Source organism: Sminthopsis crassicaudata, chromosome 2 (genome assembly GCF_048593235.1).
Source record: "Sminthopsis crassicaudata isolate SCR6 chromosome 2, ASM4859323v1, whole genome shotgun sequence".
NCBI classification, from domain to species: domain Eukaryota; kingdom Metazoa; phylum Chordata; class Mammalia; order Dasyuromorphia; family Dasyuridae; genus Sminthopsis; species Sminthopsis crassicaudata.
The window spans coordinates 151,899,525-151,912,921 of record NC_133618.1 but is presented as its reverse complement, the minus strand read 5'-3'; the positions used below and the strand labels follow the sequence as shown (position 1 = coordinate 151,912,921).

Sequence of the window (13,397 nt, the reverse complement as noted above, 5' to 3'; positions counted from 1 at the left end):
ACACTATAACTGTCAAAGTAATTTCAGGTTTTAATTGTTATTTTAGCTGGTGTCACATTGTTCTTGTAAAGTTGAAAATTGTGGTCCATTTTATAGCACTTCACACTTGTTCTATTTAATCTTATAACATTCAGTCACTGGATAATATTCCAACTTGTCAAGATCTTTTTTGGGGGGGATCCTGACTCAGATATCCAGTGTCTTAGATATACAGCTTAGCTCCTAGCACAGTATTCTTTAACCAGCACTTAGTGAATATCTTTGTTTCTTGATGCCTCTCAGATGTTTTCATGCTCTGAATTATGTACATTTGTGAACACTTCATGCTTATTGTTAAGTTGTAAGCTGGCTGGTGATAGGGATTGACTGATTTGTATTTTTCCACATCACTTAGTTCAGTGACTTACACACTCAATAGATGTTGAGTGAATTTAATTGAAATTTGGAGAAATGGTGATACAACTTTAATGCAATTATCTCTACACAGGTTCCTCTTCTCACCAAGGAATTACACAGACCTCTGTTGTGAAGGTGTCTGTCTGACCTACAAGCAATCATTGGAGCTCAGAGCTTCCAGACTGAACAGAAGGAAGCTTAAAGATCAGTATCATTTGTTCCCACAGTGCATGTGGATACATAATTGGTATTATGTAACCACTCTGGCTGCATGCACTGGGAGGATTATAGATTCTACAATGTGTTCTCAAGATAGAAATAGAGACACATAAAAGGTAAGAGCTAGAAAGCAACACCTGTTTCAATCACCTCCCTGTACAGATGAGAGAACCAATTACTGACATCCCTCAAAAAAAGTTTTCCAAAAATCATTCTCAGGTCTTCTGATTCCAAATCCAGAATACTAATCCATCGTAACCCCCAGTTGCTTCAGTATTTACTTATACCCTTTTTACCTTCCCACTAAAGCTCTGCCCCAAAAAGGATTTTATGTGATAATTTGGAGTTTGGATAGTGAGAATGATCAGAACTCAAACACAATCTATATTTCTGGCTTAGGGCACAGTGTTTGACTGCAACTGCTTAAGAATTCTTCTAGTCAGCAGCTGAGACATCTGTATTTTGATTATATTCTCTAGTCCTTTTTTAAAAAAAGTTTTTATCTTAATGTTATTGAATGTCTTGTAATAAATAGCAACATATTCAACATTAAAATGAACCAAAGAAAAGCAATTTGTGCCTTACATTTGAAGATAAAACTGTGCAAAAACAGAAATCTGACACTTTCTTTATTGAAATCCATGAAACAAAGGAAAATTTGTCATAATGTTTTAAAAACTGAGATCATCCAACCATTTTTGAGAGCAATTTGGAATTATACTCAAAGGGCTATAAAACTGTGCATACCCTTTGATCCAGCAATGTCTCTACTGGGTCTGTGTTCCAAAGAAATCAGAAAAGAGGGAAAAGGACCCACATGTACAAAAATGTTTGCAGCAGCAATCCTTTTTGTAGTGGCAAGGAACTGAAAAATCGAAAGAAAATCCCTCAGTTGGGGAATGGCTGAATACATTGTAGTTTATTAATGTAAAAGATTATTGTTGTTCTATAAGAAATGATCAGCAGGCTGATTTCAGAAAAGCCTGGAAAGACTTATATGAACTGATACTGAGTGAAATGAACAGAACCACGAAAACATTGTACATAACAACAACAACAAGATTATGTGATCTACTGGTATGGACTGGATTCTTCAAAAATGAGGTGATTTAAGGCATTCCAATAGACTTGTGATGGAAAGAGCCATCCTCATCCAGAGAAAGAACTATGGATTCTGAAAATGGATCAAAGCATAGTGTTGTTTGTTTGCTTGCTTGTTTTTTTCTTTTTCATAGTTTTTTCCCTTTTGATCTGCTTTTTCTTTCATGGAATGATGAATATAGAAATATGTTTAGAAGAACTGAACATGTTTAATCTATGTCAGATTGCTTGTTTAGGGGAAGAGGAAAGGTAGGAGAGAGGAAGAAAAATCTGGACACAAGATTTTGCAAAGGTGAATGTTAAAAACTATCTTTGAATGTATTTGAAAAAATAAACTACTATTTTAAAAAAGCAGAGATCATTAATAGCAAAAGATTTCTTCTAAAATGTAAGATAGAATTTAGTTACAATAATAGTATTTGAATTGTCTTGGGAAGATCATAGGGAAGATAAGATACCAGACATTGAAGTCCTGTCTCAATCTGCATTGCTAAATATTCAAAACTCTACTGCAGAGAACAGGATTCCAATGGTGGGTCATATAGCCTGAATGCCAAACATATATTTACCTAAAAGACTATTTTATAGGGAGCTCAAGCAAATGTTCACCCAGAGGTCAGAAGAAGTAATATAACGACACTCTCTCTGAAGAACTTTAGTACTGATTATAAGACATGTGAGACAAGCACAGAACTGCCCAGCATGGCATGCCCACATCAAAGAAGGTTCTGTGCTCTCTGAGCAAAGCAGAATTTAAGCAGCTCAAAAGAAATGGGAGATGAATAAATCTAGACATTGCCATCTCAAATGTTCAAATAAGCTATTTGTACCTGACCTATGGCACAGCCTTCTGAACTGGTATTAGATCAGTCACAGTTGAATATAGTGTGTACCTTAACCTCAGCACCATGATGCCATTGGTCCTCTTCAAGAACAAAGGATGAACAATAACTATAGTTCAATAATTTGATCAGTAGGTATCCTATCTAGAGAAGACTCAGTCTTAATCTGATCTACTATGAAGAGAGAATTAGAAATAATTTTTTTATTCATGCTGGGCCAAAGCAACACAATAAAAACCATATTTTACCTAAATTAATATATGGATTTAGTGCTATACACATCAAATACAACTGTGAATCATATTGATCTCCTAGATATTGTCTCCTCTCTGGGTTTACATGACACTATCTTTCTTGGCTCTCTAAAGTTATCAATGATCTCTTAATTAAAATCTAATAGCCTTTTCTTAGTTTCTCATCCTTCACAACCTCTCTGTAGCTTTTGACCTTGTTGAGTATTGTTGAGTGACTTCTGTTTGCACATTGCTCTCCCTCTCCCATAGGACTGTGAGCTCCTTAAGATTTTTCCTTTCTTTGTATCCCTAGTACTTAACACAGTGCCTAAACACAGGAGACACAATAAATGATAACTGGCTGACTAAGCTAATATGTATTCTCTTGTACTGATTTACTATCCATGTGTGCACTTTTATCAGTTCTATCTTCCATTATGAGCTTCGAACAAAGACTCTAGTAGTGAAGAACCACTGGATTTAGAGCATCTGGGGTTTCAGCCCCAGTGTTGCCACTTACTATGTATCTTTGAGTAAGTAACTTCACTTTCTAAATTCATTTCCTCCACTATAAAATGAGACTCAAAATATTTTCAAGACCCACTTCACAAATCAAGGACCAAAGCAGGTGCTGAATATAAGGTAATTTGTAAACCATAAAGTGTTATTAAATATAGGCTAGGATTAAGTCTTTATGGCCCTTATCACATAAGACCTAGTCCACAGCCATATATGATCATCATTTAGCAAACCACTTTTAAAATAATACAGTTAGATTAAATACAAACCCTGGCAAAGTGGTCATTCCCAAGAAGTGTCTGCAAAAGAAGAGGCAGCTGTCTTTCCAGATGAAGCTTCTGGCACAATTCTGTTAGTTCCTCTTTGCCCAGATATCCTGTGCCAGTGGGATCACAACTACTGTAGACTTCTTTAAGCTGGGCCACATATTTGCTCTCTTCTTCCTCGTCCATCCCATAGCACCCTATGAATGTCAATGGAAAGAAAATTAAAAATTAGCAAGTTTAGGCAAAATGTTGTAGTCTTCCTCCTCTGTATCCTAAATACAAGCTCTCACAAGTACATGCGTGTGTGCGCACACACACACACACACACACACACACACACACACACACGCGCGCACAATTAGCCAACTTAATTTTCTAACCCATCAGGAAATGACATAAAGTTATGTAGAGAACTTCTCCTTAGGGTTACAAAGATGGGAAAATTCTGTTCCCTTATGACAAAAGAGCCCAGAAGAACGCTGTTGTGGTCCTAGGAACTGAACAGAAACACTAAATCTATAAGAACACAGGATTTCAAGTTGGAAAAGAACTTAGAAAAAATAATTTAATCAAACCCCCTTAGTTTACAAATGAAGAAACTGAGGCCCAGAATGATAAAGTGACTTAAACCGGGGTCACAGAGTTAGGGATAGACCCAGAATTCCAACCCAGATTCTCTGATTCCAAAGACAGTACTCTTTCTCTATCATACCTATTATTCTATTGTAAAAACAAGATAGTTGATAATTTGTGTAACAGAATATCATTTTAAAAGAGATGTATCAAATAGATTAACCAGAATCACTATGGGGAAGAAATACTTTAGCTTCCTCTCTCTGATTTTTGCCTGCCTGTCCCACTGAAACCTAACATTGAATATACTCAGAGCTGAAGTTATCATTCTCTCATAATTACCCTGCCCTCCAAACTAATAGCATTACTATCAAGTACTCAGAGTCATATTTAACTACTGCCTCTTCCTCACTTATAATATTCAATCAGTTGCTGATTCCTACAACTTTCATGACATATTTTAATAAGATTCCCATCTTTCTACTCATATGACCACAGTGCCAGCTCATAGCCTTAAAATGTCTCACTTGGAGTATAGAAAGCTTCTTAACTGATCTCCCAGCCTCCAATCTCTCTCCCTCCAAATCATCCTCCACACAACTCCAAAATGATAAACCATGATATTGGCCTCCAACTCACCTGCTATTCCCAACCTATAGTTTACATTTTTGTTTCCATTTCTATTCTTCAATCTCTGTGCTTGTCAACTTCACTTGCTAGCTCTTATCCAAATCTTATATGCATACCATCTCTCTTTTCTACATTCACAATAGCTGTCTTCCACCATAATGTCTTACATGTCTATCATGACTATTACATCCTTCTCATCCTGGAAAATCACCATGTTCCCACAGCTTTCTCACTCTGGAAGATAATTCACCCTTGTAGCCCTTTCCTGACTGGTCGCCTCCTTCCAAAAACTCCATTTTAAGGAAAGTACAAGGCCAGTCATATTCACTTCCTCATTCCTCTCTGGACTCCACTCTTGACTCTCTGTACTTTATTTTTTTCCACCATGACACTGTCAAGATATTTGGAGACACTCTGTTTTCCAGAGATAAGGCTCAGCAAGGAGGCTGCACCTTGAGTTTGACATAATCCTTTGTGCTCTGGATGATTTTGTCCTCTGGCAAAGTGTATTACTTTGACCAGCATCAAGTATTCACTGATGATTTTAAATTTATTGGGGCTCCCTCTATTTCCCAAGGACTTGAGAGTCATCCATCATGTCTCTTAACATGCTAATAATCCCTTTCTTATATCTGTCAAGTAAAACAAACTAGGCACTGCACTTTTATTCCCACTTTGCTAACTTTGGCTCTATATCACTGTGAAACAATTAACTTGGAGACTGTTTCCACAGGATGCAGGAACACTTGTATGGCCAATGTATGAGCCTGCTGTGAGAAGTGCTATTCAAGTCTAAGCATAATTATATCATGGTACAGCTCATATGTGCTTGTCTTTTTCAAATGTATATAAAGCATATTAAGCTTTCTCAGGAAAATTTCAACTTCTAAACATTTTCCTCACTTTGAAAGTAATTAAACTTCTCTTTTATCTCTCCTGTCTCTATATACCATAGGGTCAGAGGCCAATTCTACTCTGGTTAATAATATGACCCCTCCCCACATACTTCATCTACTTTTCAGCTTACTTTTATGTGTCCTCTTTTCCTATTAGAATCTAAGGACATTTTTGAGAGGATGAACCATCTTTCTTCTTCACTTGTATTTGTAAATCTAGCACTTAACACAATTCAGCAAATAGCAGGTTCTTAATAAATACCTGTTGATTTGATTTGACTTCCATGTCTTGTATGTATACTTTCATTCCTACCTTCAAGTAGAAATGTCAGGTGAAATGTGAAAATGTTTCTGATTCTCTTGAGTCTGAAAATCTTTTCTTCCTTCTCAAATTTTTCTAGAATAGTTTATCTTGATCTTTTCTTCACTTTAATCATTCCCTTGTATTATGTGTAACCACAAATGCATGGCATCTTTCCAGATAAAGGTAAGTTCCTTGAAGGCTGAAACTGGGTCATTTTTGTCTAGCATCCAATAAACATTTATTGGATAAATGAATAAATTCCTTTCCATTTAACAAATACTTATTAAGTGCCTACTATGTGCAAGACCCTATGTTAAGCAGTGGGGATGCTAGCACAGAAATTAAATAGTTTTTGCCCTTTGTTCTACTGGAAAGTGGGATCTGTTCTTGCTAAGAAAAACAACAGTGAAAAACGTTTTTAAAAGTATTTTAGCATTTTTCTTTTTTTTTTTTTTAATGAATCTTGTTCTGAATTAGAATTTTAATTGAGACATATTAGTAGTTTGAGTATGATATTATAATAACTGGACAAACTTGAAATTCTTATCTGGCTTCTCAAAACTTGCAGATATAAATATAATGTGATTATCTTTACTACTTGAAAATGTTAGCCCTGTGCTTCTTCCAGGATGAGCAGAGAGATGGTATAGTAGATAGAGCACCAGGCCTAAAGTCAGAAAGGCCCATCTTTCTGAGTTCAAATTTGGCTTCAGATATGTACTACTATGTGACCTTGGGCAAGTCACTTAACTCTGTTTGCCTCAGTTTCCTTAAGAAGAAAGGACTGTGTGGAGAGAGGTGCAGGGAAAGAGCAGCAAAGGGGATAGCTTTCTTTAAATACCTGAAAGTACTTGCCATGAAAAGAGATTAGAGATATCCTACTTGATCAATGAGTAGAAAAATATAAAACTTTTCCTTTTTATGAAGAATTTCATAAAGTTAGAAGGGACCAACTTCTCTAGTTCATACTCAGAATAGAATGGCTACTACCAACATGCTTGATCAGTGGTTGTCCAGCCTTTGGTTGAAATGAAGGTCTCTGATAGTGGAACTCAATATCACTTCTCTTCACACTTGGATAGATGCAATTTTTAGTTTTTTCCTCTATATCAAATCTTCCACCAAAACCAACTCCACAATCCCCCCAAATCACTTCGGCCTCCTTGACTAGATAGAACACTGAATGTTTTTTCCTTCCAAGGCTTTCTTTACTTCACAGTTATGACTATTCACAATATGGTAGTTTGAATGACTTATCCACAGTCCTGGTCATCAAAAGTAACAACAGCAAAGCTCCCCTTCTGTCTATTGCCTTGGCTAGTTACGTTTTCAATCAATTCCATCTTTTCTTACCATTCAAAGTAGTCTCTCAAATGGTTCTCTTTAGTACCTTTCTTAATACCATCCACAAAAATCTATTTTATCATTTAAGTGGGCACCTGGTCTTTCAGAATCCTCTCTAGAAATAGTTCTTTTTGGTTCAGGAACTTCATAATCAGCTTTGTGAGATCTTACATTCAGGAATGCATCTTCTTTTTTCCTTTATGGCACAGATAACAAAACCAGCATTCTTACAACACTTGAATTGTTCCTATTATCACACTGTCTTTGAGCATAATCCAGTAGCTCAAAAAGTCTCCTTAGATTCTCTTCTGGCATTCTGAATGGAGAGTTTTTGCAATTGCTTAGGCTCTTGAAGTCTGACTTCAACATGGCAAGAATGTTTTTTTTTTTTTTTTTTTTTTTTTTTTTTTTAGTTTTCAACATTTATTCTTTTTTTTTATATATATATATATATATATATATATTTTATAATATTATCCCTTGTATTCATTTTTCCAAATTACCCCCCCTCCCTCTATTCCCTCCCCCCGACGACAGGCAATACCATACATTTTACATGTGTTACAATATAGTCTAAGTACAATACATGTGTGTGAGTATCATTTTCTTGTTGCACAATAAACATTAGAATCCGAAGGTACATGCAACCTGGGCAGACAGATATTAGTGCTAACAATTTACATTCCCCTCCCAGTGTTTCTTCTCTGGGTGTATCTACCTCTGTCCATCATTGATCAACTGGAAGTGAGTTGGATCTTCTTTATGTTGAAGATTTCCACTTCCATCAGAATACATCCTCATACAGCATTGTTGTTGAAGTGTACAGTGATCTTCTGGTTCTGCTCATTTCACTCAGCATCAGTTGATTTAAGTCTCTCCAACCCTCTCTGTATTCCTCCTGCTGGTCATTTCTTACCGAGCAATAATATTCCATAACTTTCATATACCACAATTTACCCAACCATTCTCCAACTGATGGACATCCATTCATCTTCCAGTTTCTAGCTACAACAAAAAGAGCTGCCACAAACATTTTGGCACATATATGTCTCTTTCCGCTCTTTAGTATTTCTTTGGGATATAATCCCAGTAGTAGCGCTGCTGGGTCAAAGGGTATGCACAGTTTGATAACTTTTTGGGCATAATTCCAGATTGCTCTCCAGAATGGCTGGATTCTTTCACAACTCCACCAGCAATGTATTAGTGTCCCAATTTCCCCACATCCCCTCCAACATTTGTCATTATTTGTTCCTGTCATCTTAGCCAATCTGACAGGTGTGTAGTGGTATCTCAGAGTGGTCTTAATTTGCATTTCTCTGATCAGTAGTGATTTGGAACACTCTTTCATGTGAGTGGATATAGTTTCAATTTCTTCCTCTGAGAATTGTCTGTTCATATCCTTTGACCATTTATCAATTGGAGAATGGTTCGGTTTCTTATAAATTATGGTCAGTTCTCTATATATTTTGGAAATGAGACCTTTGTCAGAACCTTTGTTTTTAAAAATATTTTCCCAATTTGTTACTTCCCTTCTAATCTTGTTTGCATTAGTATTATTTGTACAGAAACTTTTTAGTTTGATGTAATCAAAATCTTCTATTTTGTGATCAATAATGATCTCTAGTTCTCCTCTGGTCATAAATTCCTTCCTCCTCCACAAGTCTGAGAGGTAGATTATCCTCTGTTCCTCTAATCTATTTATTATCTTCCTCTTTATGCCTAAATCATGGACCCATTTTGATCTTATCTTGGTATATGGTGTTAAGTGTGGATCCATATCTAATTTCTGCCATACTAATTTCCAGTTTTCCCAACAGTTTTTTCCGAATAATGAATTTTTATCCCTAATGTTGGAATCTTTGGGTTTGTCAAAGATTAGATTGCTATAGATGTACCCTTTTTTGTCCTTTGTATCTAATCTGTTCCACTGATCTACCGGTCTATTTCTTAGCCAATACCAAATGGTTTTGGTGACTGCTGCTATATAATATAGCTTTAGATCAGGTACACTTAGACCACCTTCCTCTGAGTTTTTTTTCATTAGTTCCCTTGCAATTCTTGACCTTTTATTCTTCCATATGAATTTTGTTGTTATTTTTTCTAGGTCATTAAAATAGTTTCTTGGGAGTCTGATTGGTATAGCACTAAATAAATAGATTAGTTTGGGGAGTATTGTCATCTTTATTATATTCGCTCGGCCTATCCAAGAGCACTGAATGTCTTTCCAATTATTTAAATCTGATTTTATTTTTGTGGCAAGTGTTTTGTAATTTTTCTCATATAATTCCTGACTTTTCTTTGGTAGATGGATTCCCAAATATTTTATACTCTCAACATTTGTTTGGAATGGAATTTCTCTTTGTATCTCTTGCTGTTGCATCTTGTTAGTGATATATAAAAATGCCGAGGATTTATGTGGATTTATTTTGTATCCTGCCACTTTGCTGAAATTTTGAATTATTTCTAGTAGCTTTTTAGCAGAGTCTTTGGGGTTCTCTAAGTATACCATCATGTCATCTGCAAAAAGTGATAGTTTAATTTCCTCATTTCCTACTCTAATTCCTTGAATCTCTTTCTCGGCTCTTATTGCCGAGGCTAGCGTTTCTAGTACTATATTGAATAGTAATGGTGATAGTGGGCAACCTTGTTTCACTCCTGATCTTACTGGGAAAGGTTGCAGTTTATTTCTATTGCATATTATGCTTACTGACGGTCTTAAATATATACTCCTGATTATTCTAAGGAATAATCCATTTATTCCTATACTCTCAAGAGTTTTTAGTAGGAATGGATGTTGGATTTTGTCAAATGCTTTTTCTGCATCTATTGAGATGATCATATGGTTCTTATTAATTTGATTATTAATATGGTCAATTATATTAATAGTTTTCCTAATATTAAACCAGCCCTGCATTCCTGGAATAAATCCTACTTGATCATAGTGTATTATCTTGGAGATGATTTTCTGAAGTCTTTTTGCTAATATCTTATTTAAGATTTTAGCATCAATATTCATTAAGGAGATTGGTCTATAGTTTTCTTTCTCAGTTTTCGATCTACCAGGTTTAGGTATCAGTACCATGTCTGTGTCATAAAAGGAATTTGGTAGGACTCCTTCATCCCCTATTTTTTCAAATAATTTATATAACATTGGGGCTAATTGTTCTTTAAATGTTTGGTAGAATTCACATGTGAATCCATCTGGCCCTGGGGATTTTTTCCTGGGGAGTTGATTAATAGCTTGTTCTATTTCTTTTTCTGAAATGGGACTATTTAAGCAATTTATCTCCTCCTCTGTTAATCTAGGGAGCCTATATTTTTGGAGGAAGTCATCCATTTCACTTAAGTTATCAAATTTATTGGCATAAAGTTGGGCAAAGTAACTCCTTATTATTTCTCTAATTTCCTCTTCATTGGTGGAAAGATCCCCCTTTTCATTTGTAAGACTATCAATTTGATTTTCCTCTTTCTTTTTTTTGATCAAATTTACCAAAGGTTTATCTATTTTATTGGCTTTTTCATAAAACCAACTCTTGGTTTTATTTATTAATTCAATAGTTTTTTTACTTTCAATTTTATTGATTTCTCCTTTTAATTTTTGTATTTCGAGTTTAATTTTTGGTTGGGGGTATGGCAAGAATGTTTAAGGCAGCTACTTTTTTTTTTTTATGATATCAAAAACAGATGCAGCCCATTCTGCTTTTGAGCACTTCTGAGGATTAGGAAGCTTTTCATTCTGCCAAGTCTAAATTTGCCTCTTTGCAACTTAACCTACCATTATTCCTAGTTCTACCCTAGGAACCTAACAGAATAAGTCTTAGTTTTCTTCTCCTTAACAGAAATTCAATTACTTGGTTTTCATGTTCCCTACCTTTCTAGTTAGTCTCTTCTTTGGGCTAAACCTGCTAACTTTTCTTCAATCATCATAAGTCAAGTTAACCAACATTTGTTAAGCACTTTTTATGTGCTAGGCACTGTGCTATGTTTATAATATCCCCCTCTGAATTCTAGAATTTCTGTTAATTATTTTTTACTTATCCTATATATAGCTTGCTACATATATATATATGTGTGTGTGTGTGTGTGTGTGAATATGTGATACAGATATGTGTGTATATGTGCATATATGTGTGTATGTGGAGTCTTTTTTTTATATTCCCAGAGCTTAGAATAGTGTCTGACATAGTAAGCACTTAATAAATGTTTATTGAGTGATTGATCAAACTACAAACATAGTCCCTGCCCTCAAGAAGCTTACATTCTAATGGGAAGCTTACACATAAAAGGGAACTGAGAAAGGAGTGAGAGTAGAGTAAAATACTGAGGAGAGTCAGTAATGCAACCAGGAGAAGAACAAAAACATGGTTGGTCTTAGTTTCTTCCTTCAAATGAAGATTCTGGAAGGAAGTAGCCAATCAAAGGGAAAAGCCACAAGGTAAAAGGATGCTATCAACATGAGAGAGAATCCAGGGGTAGAGTGAGCACCCAGAATAAAGAGCTTTCTATGGCATGTTAGAGAAAGATCTTATGGTAATAAGTCAATAAATACAGTAAAGAGAGGAAGAAAAAAAAAACAAAACAAAAGGAATTATCTTGAGTCATTGAGCCATTCTGATTACTCTCTTCTGGTTGTTCTCTTATCTATAGATATCACACTCAGAATTGAATATGACATTCTAGATGTGATTTCCACAGTAAACTAAGGGTATAGTGGAATCATCACTTGCCTACTCCTGGACATCATGCCTCTCAATAACAGATGAAAATAGTGTTTGCTTTCTTAGCTGCTATTTTACACTCCTGACTATAGTCCACCAAAACCGTGATTCTACATTATCCTCATGTATTTTAATCCATATGTCATTCAAATATCAATTTCACACAATTCAACATATCTGAGTTTATTTGTGAATGCCATATCATCCTGTCTCAGCAATATCCTGCAACTGAACTATCTTCCAAGTTTTGTAAAAAGTAATACATTCATGGTCCTATGGGAGGGCTTTCTGAGCTCTGGAATGATTTAAAAATTGCAAACTTGGACCTTAAGGGTCCTCTCTTACTTTAATTGGCTGCCAAATCCTTGAGGATACTTAGGAAATATAAACTCTAGCATTTGAACATCAATAGGCACTGCTTATGTTTCCCCAAAGCATGTCTAGTTGGGTGAGTCCAGGAGGAGCATTGAATTAGAATCCTAATATTTGCATCTTGACAATGACCCGGTCTAACTGCATAGCTCAGCAATAAAAACTCAAGTATGCTGACTGCCCTTCATACAAATATGAAAATGTCATTGTCAAGTCATTATTTGGATATGCATTTGGCCTAGATATTCTATGCACAGTAGGCGTGAAGCAAATGTTATTGAAATTGCTTTTTTTTTTTTCTATCATTGTGATAAGTTGTATTGCCATATAATCTTTTTACCTGATTTCCTCAGTCCTTTTTGATTGGGGGTTTCAACCTTCAATAGAACTATCTGGAGAACAATAGGTACTATTGAATGAGTAGACATTTTTATAGGTCCTTTAATTTTAGAGTTGAAAAAAAAAACAACTTCCTCATTTTATAGAATAAATAAATTGAGGCAGAGAAAGATGAAATGATTTGGTCAAAATCCACATATAAGATTAGTGGCAATGCCAAGATAAGAATGAAAGCCACTTGATTCCTAAACCTGTATCCTTTCTATCATAATATCTGATCCATCTTTATGCAAGAAAAGATTCAGAAAGAGAAAGGAACTGGCTATTTCTTTTGTGTTCCTGCAGAGCTCTACATAATAACTAAACATTCACTTTTTTACATTTTCCAAGAGTTAAGATTTATTTCATTCACCATGAATGGATTTCTTAACATATTGAAATGAAAGCAACATGTTTAAATCATTTAGAAATAAATAGGGGGAAAAATAAAGAATCAAGGGTAAAATGAACTCAAGGATCTATATTCTGAGTTGGTTTTCAATCTATAATAGGTCCTGGGACTGTCCTGGGATGCACTCCATTCCATTTCTACTTTGGAAGAATTAGTTTAGATCTAATCAGAATTATCCCAGTTTGGTGATTTTT

General features: G+C 35.2%; 1 protein-coding gene across 2 annotated transcripts in view; it reads right to left on the bottom strand.

The window, feature by feature from the left end:
• NINL (ninein like) overlaps nt 1-13,397 on the bottom strand; it is a 157,079-nt gene that overhangs the window by 101,142 nt on the left and 42,540 nt on the right. For both annotated transcript variants that reach the window (XM_074287699.1, XM_074287700.1), the window contains exon 2: nt 3,580-3,773. In XM_074287699.1, coding sequence (XP_074143800.1) covers nt 3,580-3,762 — 183 coding nt within the window. In that variant the 5' untranslated portion in view covers nt 3,763-3,773. The remainder of the gene's footprint in view (nt 1-3,579; nt 3,774-13,397) is intronic.